The sequence below is a fragment of the Mchenga conophoros genome, linkage group LG11 (genome assembly GCF_057382185.1).
Source record: "Mchenga conophoros isolate Kocher_MC1m ecotype Shallow Benthic linkage group LG11, M_conophoros_male_GT1.1, whole genome shotgun sequence".
In the NCBI taxonomy this organism is placed as follows: domain Eukaryota; kingdom Metazoa; phylum Chordata; class Actinopteri; order Cichliformes; family Cichlidae; genus Mchenga; species Mchenga conophoros.
The window spans coordinates 14,203,716-14,223,414 of record NC_140536.1 but is presented as its reverse complement, the minus strand read 5'-3'; the positions used below and the strand labels follow the sequence as shown (position 1 = coordinate 14,223,414).

At 39.0% G+C, this 19,699-nt stretch overlaps 1 protein-coding gene across 9 annotated transcripts in view; it reads right to left on the bottom strand.

Moving 5' to 3' along the window:
- The window catches only part of LOC146563764 (CUB and sushi domain-containing protein 3-like), a 249,356-nt gene that overhangs the window by 134,302 nt on the left and 95,355 nt on the right, over positions 1–19,699 (bottom strand). For all 9 annotated transcript variants that reach the window (XR_014894357.1, XM_085291050.1, XM_085291053.1 and 6 more), the window contains 11 exons: positions 19,409–19,533; positions 18,444–18,565; positions 15,974–16,077; positions 15,576–15,688; positions 15,072–15,254; positions 14,091–14,417; positions 13,071–13,265; positions 12,538–12,676; positions 10,952–11,139; positions 7,185–7,373; positions 5,308–5,424 (listed from right to left, as the gene is read on the bottom strand). Coding sequence is in view for 8 of the 9 variants with exons in the window: in XM_085291050.1 (XP_085147176.1) it covers positions 5,308–5,424; positions 7,185–7,373; positions 10,952–11,139; positions 12,538–12,676; positions 13,071–13,265; positions 14,091–14,417; positions 15,072–15,254; positions 15,576–15,688; positions 15,974–16,077; positions 18,444–18,565; positions 19,409–19,533 (1,802 nt within the window). In the remaining variant the exon portion in view is untranslated. The remainder of the gene's footprint in view (positions 1–5,307; positions 5,425–7,184; positions 7,374–10,951; positions 11,140–12,537; positions 12,677–13,070; positions 13,266–14,090; positions 14,418–15,071; positions 15,255–15,575; positions 15,689–15,973; positions 16,078–18,443; positions 18,566–19,408; positions 19,534–19,699) is intronic.

Genomic DNA, 19,699 nt, shown 5'->3' with positions numbered 1-19,699 from the left:
TGTGGCCTGTGGAATGTTGGTCCACTCCACTTCAATGGCTGTGCGAGGTTGTTGGATATTCGTGGGAACTGGTACACGCTGTCGTATACGCCGGTCAAGCACATCCCGAACATGCTCAATGGGTGACATGTCCGGTGAGTATGCTGGCCATGCAAGAACTGGGACATTCTCAGCTGCCATCTGCCCTGAACAATGTGAACCATGATTCATCCGTGAAGCGCACACCTCTCCAACGTGCCAGACGCCATCGAATGTGAGCATTTGCCCACACAAGTCTGTTACGGCGACGAGCTGGAGTCAGGTCAAGACCCCGATGAGGACGACGGGCATGCAGTTGAGCGTCCCTGAGACGGTTTCTGACAGTTTGTGCAGAAATTGTTTGGTTGTGCAAACCAATTGTTCCAGCAGCTGTCTGGGTGGCTGGTCTCAGACGATCTTGGAGGTGAACCTGCTGGATGTGGAGGTCCTGGGCTGGTGTGGTTACACGAGGTCTGCGGTTGTGAGGCCGGTTGAATGTGCTGCCATATTCTCTGAAACGCCTGTGGAGACGGCTTATGGTTGAGAAATGAACATTCAATGCACGGGCGACAGATCTGGTTGACATTCCTGCTGTCAGCATGCCAATTGCACGCTCCCTCATTGCTTGTGGCATCTGTGGCATTTTGCTGTGAGACAAAACTGCACATTCCAGGGTGGCCTTTTGTTGTGGGCAGTCTGAGGTACACCTGTGCACTACTCATGATGTCAGATCAGCATCCTGATGTGGCACACCTGTGAGGTGGGATGGATTATCTCAATATGGCAGATGTGCCCACTACCACACATTTGGACTGATTTGTGACCACTGTTTGGGAGGGATGGTTATATTGTGTATCTGGAATGAATTTTAGGTCTCTACGTCCATCCCATGGGGAATGGGAGCAGTAACAAAGGTGTTGCGTTTATATTTTTGTTGAGTGTATATGTATATGCAGAGGTGGGACCAAGTCATTGTTTTGCAAGTCTCAAGTAAGTCTCAAGTCTTTATCCTCAAGTCTCAAGTCAAGTCTCAAGTAATGTCAGGCAAGTCAGAGTCGAGTCTCAAGTCACTGGTGTAAAAGTCCGAGTCAAGTCACAAGTCTGAAACTTTGAATTTCAAGTCCTTTCGAGTCTTTAAAAAAAACAAACGAAAAAATAATGTTGCAGTTATATGCTAAATGTAAATATTAGACCATGTAATTTTTAAATCTGTGTTTTTCTCAACACATGACAAAATAGTGAACTTAGAAAATATACACAAATTGTGAAATTGCACCTCTTTAAAATGCAGCTCAATTAAACCTAGCTCCAAGAATAATTTTCACCGACAGTTCTGAGATAAGCTGCATGTTATTCTTGGATGCGGTTGTAGGACCAGCTTTAAAATCGCATGACAAAAATATCATACACATTAAAATAAACTGTATCACCAACGTAGCCTGGACAACATTTGCTAGTTAGATGAAGTCAGCTATCTCATCTTAGCATATTTATATGCATATTTATAATCATACGCTTCTTGGAGTGAGTGCATACACTCATGAAGTTTAGTAACTTCAGGTCACTGCAACAAGCCCAGGTACAGTTTACCGACGGATGGGTACAGGACCTTGAAATGCACCGTGTAGAACGAAAGACCATCGTACATATCATAAGTTTACCAGTCTCACAAATTGTCGTCATAAATACACATTCCTTAACCGTTTATTAATAGGACCTTTGAGCTCAACGGTAATTAATTAGTAGTGGAAATAATTTCTGGTACCCATCACAGAAATGTAGCAGTGACAACAATATTGTATGCTGTAATTGTACTGGGCAATTAGTGATACAAAAAAACTGTTTTATCCTGTGAATAAAAGTATGTGTTTTTGTCAATGTACCATAATAACAGAAGCGAAACGCAATATTGTGTCAGGACAATTCACTATTTATGCACAATAAATAAAGGAGCATAGCGCGACAATTTCTGTTCTTGCTTGTAACCTATATCACCAATTATGTTATGAAAATGACGTATTAACTACTAAAAAACACTGACCTTCGTGTAAATGCTTGGAGCAGACTAACCTGTGAGCTGGAGTGTTCTGGGACGTTATATTTGGTCTTTGAATGGCTGCAATCCAGGCCATCCGTCGCGTCTTTGTTACTTCGGAAACATGAACAATTTCTCTTCAACGACGTAATCCGATAACAACCGATCTCTTTACCCGTCGGCTTCCCGTGGCTGTCATGCGACCGGCTATTGCAGTTAATAACACAACAGCTTCTTGACATTTTTGTGTTTCTTTTTATCGCTGTATAACTGATTTTAATTGAAAGCCTGCGTGCGCTAGTACCGCTTGCCACGAGTTCCCAGAATCCTTTGCGGTTCTACCCGTGAATGACGTCACATTTTCAATCTCTATATAATATGCATGTTAAATTTTATATTTGGGGTAAAATATCAAGTCTTTTCAAGTAAACCGGTTCAAGTCCAATTCAAGTCCCAAGTCATTGGTGTAAAAGTCCAAGTCAAGTCACAAGTCTTAGAACATTTTTTCAAGTCAAGTCTAAAGTCATAAAATTAATGACTCGAGTCTGACTCGAGTCCAAGTCATGTGACTCGAGTCCACACCTCTGTGTATATGTATTAGGGGTGCAACAATACTCGTATTGATATTGAACCGTTCGATACAGTGCTTTCGGTTCGGTACGCATATGTATCAAACAATACAAAATTTTTAATTTATTTTATCAACTTTCCTTCTAACGATGCTGTCTGTGTTGAGCGTTCAGTGGCTCTGCGCTCGACAGTGCAGCCTAGACGGAGTAGTCGAACACAGATTCACTGAGCGCAGGGCAAGCTAGCGAGACAGAAGTTAAGCTCTCCTTGCAACACGGCAAATTGAACCTCACCCACCCTCATTCAGATCATGACACCAAAGTATCAAACCGAACCGTGAATTTTGTGTATCGTTGCACCCCTAATACGTGTGTGTGTGTGTATATATATATATATATATATATATATATATATATATATATATATATATATATATATATAGAGAGAGAGAGAGAGAGAGAGAGATGTGAATCATAGTCTCTGTGGAAGCAAAATTGATTCATTTTACTTTTAGAGCTCACTTCTGTTTCTGTTCAAATATACTGCTCTATAATGTTAATGACATGATTCACCGTTTTCAGTTTTACCAAAATGATGACACTTATGTGTAATTTAAAGGAATTTATTCACACAAATGCTACAGGTCACTCAAGTATAACTACAGTATGTTGTAATAAGAGGTTGCACTAACACCCTGTGGGGACTCTACTATATTGGCGCACAATGTAGGAATACAGACGCGCAAAATTCAATCTAACTGCCCAAGCTTCTGAGACTCTGATCTCTTAAAAACATACACAATCTACTGATTTAATCACATGATTAAGATGAGATGATATTTGTAAGAGTTTTCAGTTTCACGTTTTCTTCCTTTTTGATTGATATCGATATTGACTGTCTGTAGTATTTTGTTTTTGTTTGTTTTGTTTTTTGAATAACTTATTGTGAGATATTAGAACTGGTGCCAAGTGGAGCTATAATCAGTCAGTTAGTTGGAGGTATTCATTATTTCTCGATGTTATTAGTTTGGACTTGTGGGTGCAGTTAAGTATGATGAATCCAGTTATTGCTGAGAGTTAAAAGACCCATGTAAGAAATTAAAAAGATAATGCTGATAAAAAAAAATTAATGCTATAAACATCACAAAGAAATAACAGAGAAAAATAGAGTTATCCAGGGAAGGATTACATGATGTCAGTGGGTAAAGCCCTAAATTACTGGATTCAGTCTCCCTATATGAGTTACACACAGAGATAAACCTATAAACTTGCCATCCAGGGCTTACTAGATTGAAATACATGGACTTTAATTGCATCAATATTATATGGCAAAGAGAGAAATGACATGAACAGTTAAACACTGATTTAAATGAAATAATATGATTTTATGGTGTTAAACTCCAAGAACAGCGAGATAGGTAACTCAAAAGAAAATAAAGGTACGACAACAGGACTGACTTTCAAAAGGCCATTTGGGAATGGATAATAGGAAACACTATGGGCAAATGTGATGATACGGCTAGAGCATTGTGATAAGTTCAGTGTGCTTTTCAAATAATAATGAATGGCACACTGATAATTGACAGTGAGTGCTGTGATAACAGAATTAAAGTAATAAAACAAAGAGCGACTAGTGAATAAAACTGAGATACAAGATTTGCTTCAGCAGGTGTTCTGCTTAAAAGTTGAAGCTGTTCATAAAAAAAAGTATCAGAAGAATGTAAGATCCTGTTCTTCACACTAAGGACCAATGCACACGGCACATACCTTTTTTGAACTAGAGGATGTGCCCACTGTCACATCAGCAAGCATCAGCAATGGTAGCTATCATAGTAAATAGTTTATTTATAAAGTATGTTACTGCCTAGTAACAGAGAGAAGATCACAAAAAGCAACTTCACACTCAGGAATGTACATCCCTGCATTCCCAGGCATTCAATCGCAAAGTTCAAAGTATACTGGACAAATAGTTTCTAAAATATGAGAATACAAGTCTCTATCGCGCGCACACACACGCACGCACGCACGCACGCACGCACACACACACACACACTTCTTGAATAGAAGAGCTGCTATACAGGAAGGAACGAAATGAGCTGAACAATTTAATATAGACTCAAAAAGAGCAGTGAATGAACACTACATTGTGTAATATTTCTACTTATATTCTGGGTTACCACATACTCTGCATATCCAATCCAGTGGATATATTATTAGTTGACCTTCCTGATTCAACCCCACCAAAGGATTTGTGTTTCCCTTCAGTAGCGAACCCAAATGCGTAAACCATTACACTGTGGAGCCACCACTCATGGCCTGGCTACCATCCAATAATAAAAGCCCTGCATTTAAATGATCTTTGCCTGATTAAATGCACATGTTGCACTCTTTTCAGTTTATAATAATAAATCACTTTTATATCTCTAGAACCTTTTTGAGGAGGGGGAGATGTGTCCTTTTAATTTATTGTTACATAATTTGGTCATTGTTGAGAATACTAAATATGCGACTCACTGTAGAAAGGACTAGATAAATAAAAACTGTTATATATAAAATCGCCGTCTGAACCCACTGGGAAAGAGGGTGTGGTATGTGTATCTTCCTCCAGCTTGGAAGGTGGAGTGTTTGGGGAATCTTAGCTGTTCCTAACAGCTTGCATGCAAATATATAGATGCATTCTCCTACCTTTTCCATGGCTGACTTCTACAGTCCATGTGCAATTTAGAGAGTTAGGATACAGCTCAGGGTAGCCAGGTGATAAGATGATCCCTCCAGGTCCCCTGATATCACCACCACATGATGCTGAATGGAACAAGAAGATAATGAAAGATAACTGTTGCTGGAAAAAAAGGGTAAATTGTAAATGAACCAATAAATCCTTCACCTGAAGACAGAGGGGAGGTTAAGATGAATAATGCATTTGAGTCATATCACATCCTGTCCTGCTATTTTTATTTGCACCTGTAAATCTGCCACATGTGTGCACTCCAAACCAGCCCTAGTGCCTAACATGGCAATACATTATTCATACATTTAGCTATCCACCCAGATTTTCTTAATTCATGGTATCTTAAACTGAAAGAAATTGTTACAAAACATGATCATCTATTTAGTTAAAACACAAAATAACTTACAAGCATATTCAGAAGATTATCATATTCATCTGGATTTAGAATCATTGTCACTTCAAGGTAGAAATTGATCTTTAAGAGACACAGTTACCATTCAACTCATTTTCAGTCAGGTATAATCTAGTTGTACCGATGTAGAGGAAATGAAGAAGAGAAAGGGACAACGCATGTCACGCATGTGGATCAGTGGGGTAAGGATTAATGTGTCTAAAGGTTAACTGGTGTAATTGAACACTGTTAAAGCCTGTAACCTTTTTCTCATGCTGTCATTAGATTTTGTCATTTCACATAAAGGGCAGAGCTTTTTTGAACTCAGCATTAATGAAATGTGACAAGATTTGTGGGTTTTTTCCTTCTTGCATCTGCCTATGACCTACGGGTGGTTTTGCAACCAAGCTCATGAATAGTTTCCTCAAAACAGTTAGTTGACAAATATTAGAAGTAGGACTGTTGTGAGTGTACACATTTTTAAAGTAATGGATGTCAGATGATATTTTGGAGGATAACTGGGATGCCTTGGGCTCCGCAGCTGTACACACCCACCCCCTACTCGAAACCTCTCTCCTTCCACCCACAGGCCTTCCAGCGAACACAACACATCAAGGCCTGAATCCTTACCCACTGACTAAATTACATCAAATATTTTATTAATGAGCCAAAATTACATAAAGTCATTAAAAGTGGATGAGTATGCTTGGAAAACGATCTACTTCAGAGGCTCCATAGGCAGAGAGCCAATGCATTTGGCACCAGTCTGGCACATACCTTGGCAAAAATATGCTCCCAGATATAAAATTAGTTTCAGAACAAGCACTGGTGTGAAACTATAGTGTGGTACTGAGTCATATGTGCGGCATGCCAAACGTTGCATGTATTTTACTTGTTATTTTGTTTCTGCTGAGTGATCCGTGACCATTTTCACAAATGTTCTTCAGGTGTGATACTAATGTAAACAGCACAAGAAGCAACATTGCTCAAATACAGCCCAGGGCATTATTTGGCCTATCAAATCTATCAAATCAAATCCATCTATACATCCTGCACCCCATGTTCTGATGTGAGGCAAAATTTGTCTTCCATATCACTTGATTTCCAACACCTCAGTAAGTTTTTCAGTAAAGCACTAGAGGCACTGTGTTTTATGAATAAAAGGCAGCCCCTTTTTTATTTGTCAAACCTACTATGTGCTAAATGTTGCTACACCCATTGCTGGGTCTTTACCTTTTGTCAGAGTGCATCTTTTTTTTAGGACTAAGAAGAATCAAAGGAACATAATTGCCATTGTAGAGTTTGTGCCATCTACTGGTGGCAATATCCTTTAAGTACTGCGATTAAAAACTGTCAGTACATACTGTAAGTCAAAGAAATTACATCCTATTAAATGTATGTTAAATATTCACTGAAATATTTAATTAAGGAATGCATACATACCATCACAAGTGGGCAGTGGGTGGCTCCAAAAGTGGTTCTTCTCGCAAACTAGAGGCTCCTCGTGGCTCAGTCTATATCCTGGGTCACACTGGAAGGTCACAGTTGAGCCGATGGACAGGTCGTGGCTTAACCGCAAGCCATTCACTGGGATACCAGGATCCATACAGGAGTATGTGTCCAATGTGACCACTGTAGAAATGAAAATGAAGCATTCTCTTTACATTGGTATTTAAAGGAAGTTATGTATGATTTTACCTCATGTAAAATCTGGATCTTCTTCACACAGGTTACAAAGGCTCTAGATGCAGTGTTTAGTGTTGCACTGAGCTATGCATGAACTAGCTGCATGTTTTTGACTCGTGACTGTTATTAAAATAACTGAGCCACACTCTTCACAGTTCTTGTGTGCACGTGTGCACCTGGTATTAAGCAGCATTACTGTAAAAGCGTCGGCTTTTCTATTTTGATACTAAATATAATATGACCTTTACACTCCTGAGGTCGATTGAAGTCACAGCATTCATGAAACATGAAATGCCAATTCTATTTTTGCATTCACTGAAACTTCCGTGTCACATTTTCCCTCTAAAAAAGTGCAGATCGAAGCTTTGATGTTAAAAATCACAGCAACAAAAGGCAGGTGTCAGGTCGCATGCATAATATAGAACGCAAAAAGATTTACTTTGCCTTTCTTTTACTGTTAACTTTAAAGAATCTTCTTATGACAAACAAACGACTCTTCAAACCAGGCTATGTTAGTACACAGTAGAGACTGCAGAAAAATGAACTATTGCATTGACTGCCATAATGCCTAACAGTTTCTTCCTGAATAACCTTGATAGAGCTGTCAGCTTCTTTGATTTTTAAAAAAACAGGGTTTTATCTTCATGCCATTTAGACAGGTACTGTGGGATAGTAAAGGGCAGCAGCTTCATGGGGAGAGCGAATTCAGAGTATGACCTTGGTGAAACTGCGCGTCCACTTCATTTCCTTCTATACTAGTCAGCTACTGGAAGACCACTTGAAGTTTTTATTAAACAAAAGCACATTTGCCTGATAGTTTTACTCCTACAGTGAGCTAGTTTCATCTCTCTTAATTTGCAGTGATGCAAGTTGTAAAGAGATGCCCCCATTTTCCCTGTGATTTCCAGGACCGCCTTTTGGATTTCTTCCAAGTAGGGTTGCTTTTGATGCCCTAAAAATATGCTGATTTTAGCCACTGACTGACAGTAGTTGTGTAAGCGGTTGTCAGGCCACTGGCGAGGAAGAATCTTAACATGGAAGGATTAATTTTCTGGAATTATAGAGACAGTTTATTATTTTATGTAAAGTCAAAGTAACAAAGATATAGCTTAAAACAGGCATATGTTCACATGTTACATCTGGTGTCAGTGACTGTGAGCACTGCATGTATTTAAGTACAGCACATACACATGTAATTGCACTCCCTGCAGAGACCTATAGCTCAAAACACAAACACTCAAAGTAAGTCAAATATATAATCTGAAAAGCTTTGTCATAATATAGTTTACCTGTATGACCTGCAGAATTTCCTTGTAGCAATAGGGCAGAGTTGCATGGTGTAAGAAGATTTATAAGCCATAGATAATTGTCATTAATAACTAGTGTGATCCGACCTGTGTGATAACAGAGAGATTGCTATCCTCGTGTAAGCCTCTGTAGGAAGCTTGCTTTGCACTACTTTCATCATACATCATATGAATTTTGCTTTAATATGCAGAGCAGTCATTGATCACTGCTAGCAGTAGCCTCTAGGGTGCAGGTATTTGGTGGGAAAATAATTTCCTTACATCTCCAAGCCCATGGAGTCATGTCAAATATGTTACCGTGTAGTATGTTTTAAATGTTTGTGGCTAAAATAATTGTATAGCATGCTGTAATTTTTATTTAACTGAAGAGGTCGAATTTTCCTAGACATAAAGGGAATGATGTAGTGCTTCTGTGCCTTACTTTATTCACAGGATAACTAACCCTTATTTTGCAGACTAATTTTACAAATGAAGTAGGCTAGTTTTCCCAGAAGTATTTTGGCAATATGTCCTAAAAGGCAATGCAAGAAGCTAATATGATCTTACTGTTATTGCTTTTCGACGGCCTCATCAACAAAAGCAAAATGCACTCGAGATTGAAACGTAATAAGACAAAAGCACTTGTGGCCTGCCTTCAGTCAATAACAGAGACATAATAACGACCTCTGTCTTATGAATCAAATTGGAGTGACGGGGTAATAGTGCTAGTGCAAACAATTGTGAAAATAAATCACAGTATGTCCAGAATATATTTGTACTAGACTTTTCAAAAACTACCATTCAATGCATAATGATGTATACCGAGTCTTATTTCAAATTAAGTACCCTTGTAGAGCTAATAGTTTGCTTCAGTTGTTTTGATTAGATTAACTTCACCTTACTCTGCGACCTTGTATTTGAAAGCACGGTGCTACCATTTGCACCTGACAAGTGGCAGTACATTGTTAACAATAGATTTGGGTTGCCAGTCGGTACAGAGGTGCAATCCCACATAGTCACTGTCATCTGGGATCACAGCTCCACAGACATCAAGTGCACTGTTGACAAAAAAAAACCTTTCACTCCATTGAACTTGAGTCCTTTTTCCTTTGAGTGTTTGTTTACATTTACAGCACAGTGTTTGATTTTCTCCCCTACCTGGATAATTTATATTGACCACTGTGAAGCTTCTATCCAAGAAGTCAGAATAATTAATGTTCAACTGCTTTGCAGGACATCATTAACAGCCACTTTTATGTTTGTTTATTGCACAAAATATTTACCAGCAGTACTTTCTAAAAGACTCAAAGAGGGAATACGAGTAGCAGAAAAATATGTATGGATAAATATAGCAGCAGTGACAGACATAATGCTATGCCTCAATGATAGACCAAGCAAGAATGATAGCACAGAGTGCACTATAAATCAAGCTAAATGAAGTTACATTCAATTAAGAACTTACACTGAGTCTGACTTCTGCACCAGCAATCACAATCATAAAGAGATTAAATGCAATGCCACAACTGAAGACAAAGCTTATGTGCTCAACGAACAAACCTATCATAAACAGTAAACATTCAAAGAGTGCACAGCCTTTGATGAGACGAATTATGGAAGTTGTATTCAATTTAGTTTTATACAGATAGTGTCAAGTCTGCTCAAGGCGCTTTATAGTCAAAGCTAAACAACCGACAATATTCGACAAGTGACTACAGTTAATATACAAAGCTTGCCTCTTTGCCTTACCAAAGAGCCAAGAGCCCCAGGTAAACTAATAACCAGCATGAAATGTACACTGTGAATTGTGAGGCTTTAACACTAGACAAGAGATGATCTAAAATTAAAAACAGCAGAGCGGACCTCTCCAGCTAAGCTAAGCACTTATGAAAAATTTAAAATGTATCACCTTTAAATGTTAATCACAGTAACTAATCTGAACTCATGTAGTTAGAGAACCCACGCTAATTGAGGCATTTTGTTATGGTAATACTAGTGCTCCTGAGATGTAATAGACCTGAAATATTTCCTCAACAAAGTTTAATCTTGGCATTTGGTTTCAGAAACTTAGGTGCTACCAGAAAAGCTGACCAACCAGTCTCCAGTGCCTCTAGCTGAAGCACAGTTGAACTTGTTTAAAATTTTATTCTCTATGTCTAATTATAGAACTGAATGTGTACCATCTCATCTCATCCTTTTTTTGTTGTGAAGAAATTACAGGCAATAGCACTATACTCTCACCTTCATAGAAGATCTTGAAGCCACTGTTTGATCGACTGTTATCGGTGGTAAAGAGCAGATACAGGAAGTTACTACTGCTGAACAGGAACTGAGGGACCTGGGTTCCGTTAAAAGAGCCAATCAGAGGAGAGAGCAGATTGGGACCATCGTGAACCTCCAGGAAGTCATAACTGAGCTCAGTTTGAAACCTTAAAAGTTAAACAAAAGGACAGATGGACTTTAAGTATACATATTTGTTAAAAAATAAATTTGGTTACCTCATACAGTTTGGTAAAAATGTGACAATACTGAGGTAATAAGGTAAAAACAAGAAGTTATAACCACTTAAACATACAGCAATATCCCTGTATTTTGTACCAACAATGGTTGAGCTGAGTAATATTACACTGAAACTTTTATATTGAGGTTAATAAGGCCTCACAAACTGAGCGTAGTGATGTGGAAACTTACAAGGCAAAACCAATTAGTACTAGTATAGAAGGTCTAGCAGTAAGGTCTAGTGATTTACTCGTTTTCTTAACAGGCAGGAGCAATATAATGATAATATCAGTGTATTTGATTTTTTTATACTGGCTTTAAAGTTGTAATAACCTGGTGTTTCCAGATGTAACCAGTCTTGATACGGGTCATTGCGTCGTATTTACTTGATATTTCTTTTGTAATTAAGTCACTTGTTTTTATCCCAATATTAACACAGTATTACCAAGCTGTAAAAAGAAAATGTAATTTCTTTTACAGAAAAACATCCTAATTTTCTGCAATGGGTAAAAAAAAAAAGCACTACAGCAAAAATTACAATAATTGGAACAGTTCCTGGAAATGTGACATTGCTATGCATCTGTTGCAACCTTCTTAACCCCCCCATCAAACAACTGGGATCAACACAGATATATCTGTCAATATTATTGACGTTTCCTGACTGAAATTTATGCATTCTTATCTCACTGATATAAGAAACTGTGAAGATTGCCTCGAGTATAGTGCCATCATAGATGTAATGCTTCAAACAGGCATGAGAAACCCTGTGCTCATTTTAAGTGAGGGAAGAGGAAAAGAGGGTTAATTTTATAAATAATAAAACAAAACAAAAAAGTCACAGTAAAGGCAGCCCTTTGAAAAAGCAACAATTATACAACATGAACGAATGAATGAATTTCATGATTTCACTTATTAATATTAAGAAATAAAGATTTCAAACCAAGATTTTCCCTTTCCTTTTATCCCCACTTTCTTTTATTGAAGCTCTCTCAGGAAGTGAGCAAAGCGGGTAAGCAAGATAAAGGATTACTTGAGGCTTTCAACACTTTTGGAAACTAGACCAAAGTCTGTTCTTCCTCCTCTGACTTTCTATTTCAAACTCAGAGGCTTCCACAGCCAAGGGGAGCCATTTATGTTTGTGTACATGTCCTGTATATGCATAAACTAAAGGGATATATACATGAGTGTCTGTCTGCATGCAGGTATATGACTACTGCAGCACAATATGTGATTATATTACACCAGGAATTAAGTCCTTTTCCAGATTTTGTCACTCTACATGTGTCTTTGTTTCAGTGGCTGACTTGTTGCAGTACTGTCATACAGACCTGTCAAAGCTAATCTTGATGGAGCGTCCCGGCTCGGCCTCAATGACCCACTCACAACTCAAGGAATCTTTGTAGTAGCCTGGCCACCCGGGGGAGAGGATGACACCAGATGGCCCTGAGTAGTGTCCTCCACAAGGAGCTGGAGCAGTGGAAGGAGTTTTAAGGGGGCATAAAGAAGACAAAGAAAGCAGGAGAGGTGAGGAGAGGAGAGGAGAGGAGAGGAGAGGAGAGGAGAGGAGAGGAGAGAGGTAGAAAAGAGAAAAAAGTTGCTTTAAAGATGATACCTCTCGGTAATCTGTTCATACCCACATGAAAAATATTGAAAGAAAACACTTATAGGATGAGTCACCAAAGGCCTGGAGTTACAGATACCTGAAAATAAATCTAGCCCGGTTTAGATGGACTGAACTCCGTGTTCCACACTAACCCACTCACTTTTTTTTTTATCATGTTTCTGTTCTTTCTTTCTCATCCCAGTTCAGCAGTTAACTTATACTCATTCACATAATTGTTAGCAATTACAATTTAATTACCTTCACATTTGGGAATGAGTCCACTCCACATCACCTTGCCTTCTTCCAGATGGCATGTGATGGTGTCAGCTCCCTGTGTCTTGATAAAGCCATCCTCGCAAACAACAGAGATGGAGCTCCCCAGCTGGAAACTGTCCCCAAAGCGCCTAGCGTTCAACGGTATGCCAGGGTCAGGGCACTCATTATGCCCAAAAGCTTGTAATGAGAAGAAAGGGAACAAGATCTAGTGACAAATGCTCTTGTGTGAATGAGAAATTGGGTCTTTGAGTAGTAGAGAGATAAGGGAAATGGATGTAGCTGTCCGTAAGAGAGGAAAAAAGAACATACAAAGGTCTGCTCTATACACGTAGGGTTGACAATAGCCTCTGTCTTTAAAGCTTGTTGAGAATTGCACCGGAGGAAAAGCAAAAGAATTACAATGGCACTGCATAGGCAATAAGGCATCTGAGTTAAGCACTACCTCCACAGTACTAAATGGCGCTTTTTGTTTATAAAGGTACTATTAACCTAACTTATGCTGCAGCTTTTCTGCTCAAATCTTGACTGGAAAAGCTGTGCTAGGGTTACACTTATTAAAACTCAGCTGTAATCTGCCAGTGGTTTTATTAACCTTTTTTTTTTTTTTTAATATTTGTTGTCCATTGCTTCAATGAATTGTAATGTGTCCTTGTGTGTTATAAAAGATGCCTGCCAAGAAATTATAACCATTATTATCAGGAAAAAACATAATTTCTAAAAGAGCAACAAGGACGACAATAAAGCTCTGTGACTGAGAACACGCTCATTCACATAAACTACAGGTTCTGCTAAACTTCATTCCTCTTCTATTAATACAATTAATTTGCACAGTACGCTTAGTAATTTATTTATTTTTTTGGTTAACTGCGTCTAAAAATTGTACAAATTTAACAGGTCAGACAGACCTGAGACACCACCAAAAAAATCCCTAACCATGAAAGGTAGAGGGTGAATGCATTTCTCTTTCTTTTAGTTTCATTTACCCATTGATCAGCCACTTACTGCTATAGGTAATGTTGAACCCTCGCCCAGACATCGAGTGATCGGCCTGAAACTCGAGCTGCAAAACATTGCTATTGGATGTCAGATGGGAAGGAACTTCAGCCCCCGAGAAGCGTCCCAGTATTGTGGCTCCTGACTGATCCCCATCTTTGATAGTAAGAAAGTCGTAAGGAGGCTCCAAATCAAAGTCATTGAAGGCCAAATGGATCCTGGAGCCAGGCTCAGAGATAATCAGCCAAACACAGTTAAGGTTGTTCCCGTAGCCTTCTGGATAGTCTGGAGACAACACCGTCCCCATGGGCGCAGTGAAGTTAGAGAAACAGGGAACTGTGTGACAGAGAGGGCAAAAACATCAGTTATATATCCCGAGTAAGCAATTTGTTTTACAGCAACTCTCACTGGCCACACGACATGTCTACACTGCAGAATCTCCCATAACAGGACCAGGCACAAAGATCTCTACAGAACAATGTCAGTACTGTATAAGTAGCTCAGCAAACTGGAGACAGGTTTACTCCCAAGGGTGCTGAGTAGCTTGAGAAACATGAAACTGTAAGCAGGACGGAACAGAGAACTGTACAAAAGTACAGACATATATGAATATAGGTGCACAGGAATACTGCACACTGTCCCAAAGGAGGCAGTTAAATCGAAGGAACACAAGTCTAGTTTTTTGTTATGGAGATAGGTTAGGAATGTTGTAACTACAAGGAGAGGGATGCCTTGACATAGGATGATAAACAGTAGAGTGCATGTTACCTTCTCCAGTTCAGATAAATAGTACAACAACAACAACAACCACCCAAAAAAGCAAGCTTGAACAAAAACTTCCCATTTCACACAATGTGCTGTGTGCACAGCTCTGCATGTTCAGTTAACAACTCTGTAATTATTTCTCAAATAGCCCAGTGTCATTGTGAACCTTCCAAGCACATAAGTAATTGCTTATCCGGTGTCATTAAAAACAAGTATGGGACTCACATATGCAGATGGGGATATTAGCTGACCACTGATTGTTGTTCTGGCAGGTTATCATCCTTTCCCCAATGAGCTCAAATCCAAATTGGCATTCAAAGCGTAAAACATCTCCATTTAAAAAACCAGTTCCCTCTTGATAGCCATACAGAGGTGTACCGGGGTCGCCACAACTCTCTTTGTCAATTTCTGTGGAGAAGAGAAAAGAGGGGGACGGACAGATGAAGTAAGTGAGAAAGAGAGTGGAAATGGGAGGGGGAGAGCAGAGGATTACGTCAAGGAAAGTAGTCTGAGATAGTTTTTTTTTTCTTTAAGATTATCTGTATAGGTGCAGTTGAAGAGTGTGGAAGTTGGGTTAAGAAAGTTTTTTTAAGAAGTAGAAAGATAAAAGAGTGACAGATCGGCAGGAAGGCAGACAGTAAAATAAAATTGCTGCTTTAGTGAGAGACAGTCAGAGACAGACATGAATACAGACAGTGAGAGATGGCATCAGCACAATAGTGTGTGTACCTTTGTAGTTGATCTTGAATCCAATTGAGCCAACACTCTCATCAGACTGGAGGTGAAGCCACATCTGATGGGACATGCTGACAATTAGGTCTGGGACAAAGCTCCCAGTGAGCCTGCAGATAAGACAAACAAGCCAGTGTGGGATCAAAATTCACTATTGAGAGATTTCATTACACGTTAAGCAGATTAGAAGACAAACATTGTTATACGCAGATAAAAAACACAAGTAACTTGAACAAGTAAGCCACACTTGAAGTGGTGGAGTCATTTAACCGGTTCAAGGATTCTTTTGTTCAAATATTTCTTTTAATGTCGACTCACAAAAAGATTTGGAAAGATTTGACTGCAATATTATGCTAAAATAATCTATCCAATGAAGTAGTTTATGAAATACTTACACTTGAATGATCGTTTTAGAGTCACCTACTTCCCCTCCATCTCCAATAGTTAGGGAGTCATACCCAATTTCTAGGTCGAATTCTTCAAAGTTGATCTGAATGACCTGTTGTAAAATACAAAGTCACTATGACAGTCTATGATTGGTCGTGAATTTGCAAACAGCAAAGCCCTCCTTACACCATTCAATAACATTTGAGAACACTCTACTGAATGATATATATATAAAGTAAGCCAGCATGGTATATTGCAGATAGTTTATGAACATTTGCTGAGAAGTCAATTTTCTGTCAGCAGTTTTTTTTTTTTCAATACATTTCAACAAAACCATCAAGCTGAAAGTCGCCATTTGCCTGTGGAAGCTGTTTACACTGAAGGGATTCAAACAGAGAGGTCTCCTGACAGACATTGCTAACCCCGCCAGTCAATGTTATTCATTGCGTTCATTTAAATAGGCCAAACCCTCTCAATCAGATGAGCAGTTATTCTAAAGATTTATTACCAAATAAGCCACCATCTAATTTTTATGATATTCATAACATAGCTGCTCATTTCCATAACTTGCCTTTTGGGAAAATGTTGCTGAAGATATTGTAGCTAAACTGCAAAAGGCAGGCCTACACAGAGAAACTCCATGTAATGTCATATACATTTGCACAGGAGGACAGCTCAATGTTTGATCAAGCAGAGCTATAAAAGCTGAAGACGCTTCCTTCTATTTTCATAATTCACATAGCTGCTATAACATACAATATATTCTGGTACTTTAATCAAATATCCACAAACTACCCGAAAACTTAAATCAACAGTGGCGTTCGGGGAAATAGAGGGAAAATATAAAACACAAGTCATATCAGATTTTTGACTTTTTATAGGAAAAGGCTTATAGAGTGAATGTTAATGGGGATGTGCAGCATAGACAAAGGACACCGCAAGCATCCTTCAGAGCAATATAGAAACTGACAGCAGCATCACTTCAGAACACAAATCGAATTTTAAGAACCAATCAGAGTAAAGCAAACTTAAGCATATGAAATTATTAATTGCCTGTCTGCATTTACCCTTGAGATATCTTTGTCGGCTGTCACTGGTGAATCTTTTTACCCCCTTAACAAATGTACATAGCGTCACAAAAGATGACATTTTTAAAGATCAAACTGGCAACAGCTGCTTACACTAATAATCATGTCTGCTGCAGAGGCATTACACAAACATGCCACATTATCTCAGCCTGCACTTTGCCTGCACGGATTAGTGATGAAAGGAAGGATGCCGTAATGACACCAGTGTCACATCTGTTGATGACAACCATATGATGGCCGCTTGCTCATCCATAGCCTTCATTCTTTTGGCCATGGGTTGGGCAGCGTCTGCACAATATGTATGTATAACAGCCTCATTACGACACGCAAATAAGCATAATTACCATAATAACACTAATGGACCAAGTTTCAGTGCCAAGTCAATGGCTTGTTTGCCTAGGAGAGTGCACAGTGGCACAAAGCTATGGCACTTGCCAGTCCTAGTGAGTTCTGAATGAGCGTCAGTTGGTTAGTTATTATTTATTAGCAGGAAAGTACTTAGTCGACACCCCTGTGTACATGGCTCACTGGATAGAATACCAATAGAAAGACAAATTTATGTAGGAGAGCAGTAATGACCATTTGGAAAACAGCTTTGACCTCTTCACTTTGGGGAAAAGCTGGTCTCAATCAATCATTAATTCTCCCCATTTCCGTGACCACAGATGAATGAAGCGAATCGCTAGGCTGCCAACAGCCACAGTCAAGCTGGTAATCTAGTGAGAACCGAAATGCCATCCACTCCTGCAATGTGCATTAATGACAGAAAGTAAAAATGGAAATATATGCATATTCTATGTAGCCCCTCCTAACTTGGATAACCCTGGAAAAAAACAGATGCATATAAAACACAGATCCAAAAATTCCAAGGAAATACGTCGACAAATGCTCTACAGGGAAGGAACTATTTTCACAGAACAAATGTAATGGTGCTCAGGAGCAACAAAATAATGTGTTTTTTTTTTTATAAAACTAATGAGGGAGGTGCAGTGCAAAGAGATTACTCAGAGGTAAATTTTACAAGTGTTGGTCTACTATTTATTACCTTAATGGAATTGCAGGTTGGCACTACACAAAACCTTTACTCTTATTATTGCAATCATGAGCCTCACTGGGCTTCTAATCTTGACCTTTTGTCTATTGCATTTATATTTTGGAAGTAACTGCTTTGTTCCAATGCGGCGGTGAGCAGAGAAAGGTGAAAATGCATAGTTTTTGTGATTTACTGTATCAGAATTTACCGCTATTTTATTAACACAGAAAAATGCGGAAAAAAGCCAAGATAACAAGACTTGTCACTACTGAATCCTCACCTCAAACATCGACTGCTACGGTTACCATTGTAACAGTAGTGGTGGATGTTTAATGGACAGTGTACAAGTTCTCCTACCTTGTTCGGATCACTGGCAGTGATGATCCACACACACTGCGAGTTACTCTCATATTGGATAGGAAAGTTAGGGGATGTAAACGTCCCCGACGGTCCCTGTAGATTCGACCCGCAGGTTTTCACTGTAACAGTATAAGAGGAATATCAAAGCAGAGAAGATATACAGCCTGTGTAACTTTTTTGGCACTTTAAATGTTTTGCTATTATCACTGACTTGTCTGAAGTGCGTTCTGCAATATGACGTGACATAATAACCCCCAACGTACACGAGCAATACAGAACCATCGTGAGAATCATGAAGAAAAAGGAGTCCTCCAGCACAGTGTGTGATCCCCACTGAGCCCTGATCTTAACTGAGACAGCTCAAACTTTTCTAGTTCATAAAGTTCTCCAATCTGGAACGCTGATTTAAAATCTCTCAGTAAGTGTACCTTGGAGAATTGGTGGAGCTTTAAAGGCAAAAAGGTCAACCCAAACATTTTCATTGTACTTTCAGTGACCAAAAATTCAGGCCAAACGGCATTTTTACATATTTATCATTTTATACTTGTCTGTGTATATAGAAAAGATATAAAGATCTGTGCTGGACGCACAGCATAAACATCACTAAATGACCCATAAAAATTAATTTCAACTTCACAATAAATATTGATGAAAGTGGCGCTCAGAAGGCAGAGTAATAACTCGTGCATTGTAATGTGACTGAAAGGTAATATATTGTTTGCACAAGTAGAGAGGAGGTCTATTAGTCACATTTCCATTAATCAAATTCTAAAAGGTGCTCCAGGTATTATGAAACACAGAAAAACAGTGAGGGCATTTTGGAATGGAAAAGCAGAGTGTAGCAGAAGAGGCTTTCATACATAATTAACAGCAATGAACTTTCCTCTATCTGCATGGAGCATATATCCAGAGGCACCGCCTTAATCAAACAGTTTTATTAGCTCATCGGAAGCCCCGCTCACCCTTGCAGACGGGTCTGTGGTCGCTCCAAGCAGCGAAGACTTCGGCAACGCGCTGGCAGGTAATCGTTTTGGAACCCTGCAGCACATGGTCTTCATCGCAGGTAAATTGAGCAGTTGCTCCGATACTGAGAAGATAGCAAACACCATTAATGCCCGAAAAAAGCAATCAATTCCTCAAAAATGACTCCTGATGAAATATCAAATTCATTATTTGTTTCAGGTCATTCATTTACAAAGAAACGAGTATATGATGCAGTAATGCGAGACAATGACAATGGACTTGTACTGTCA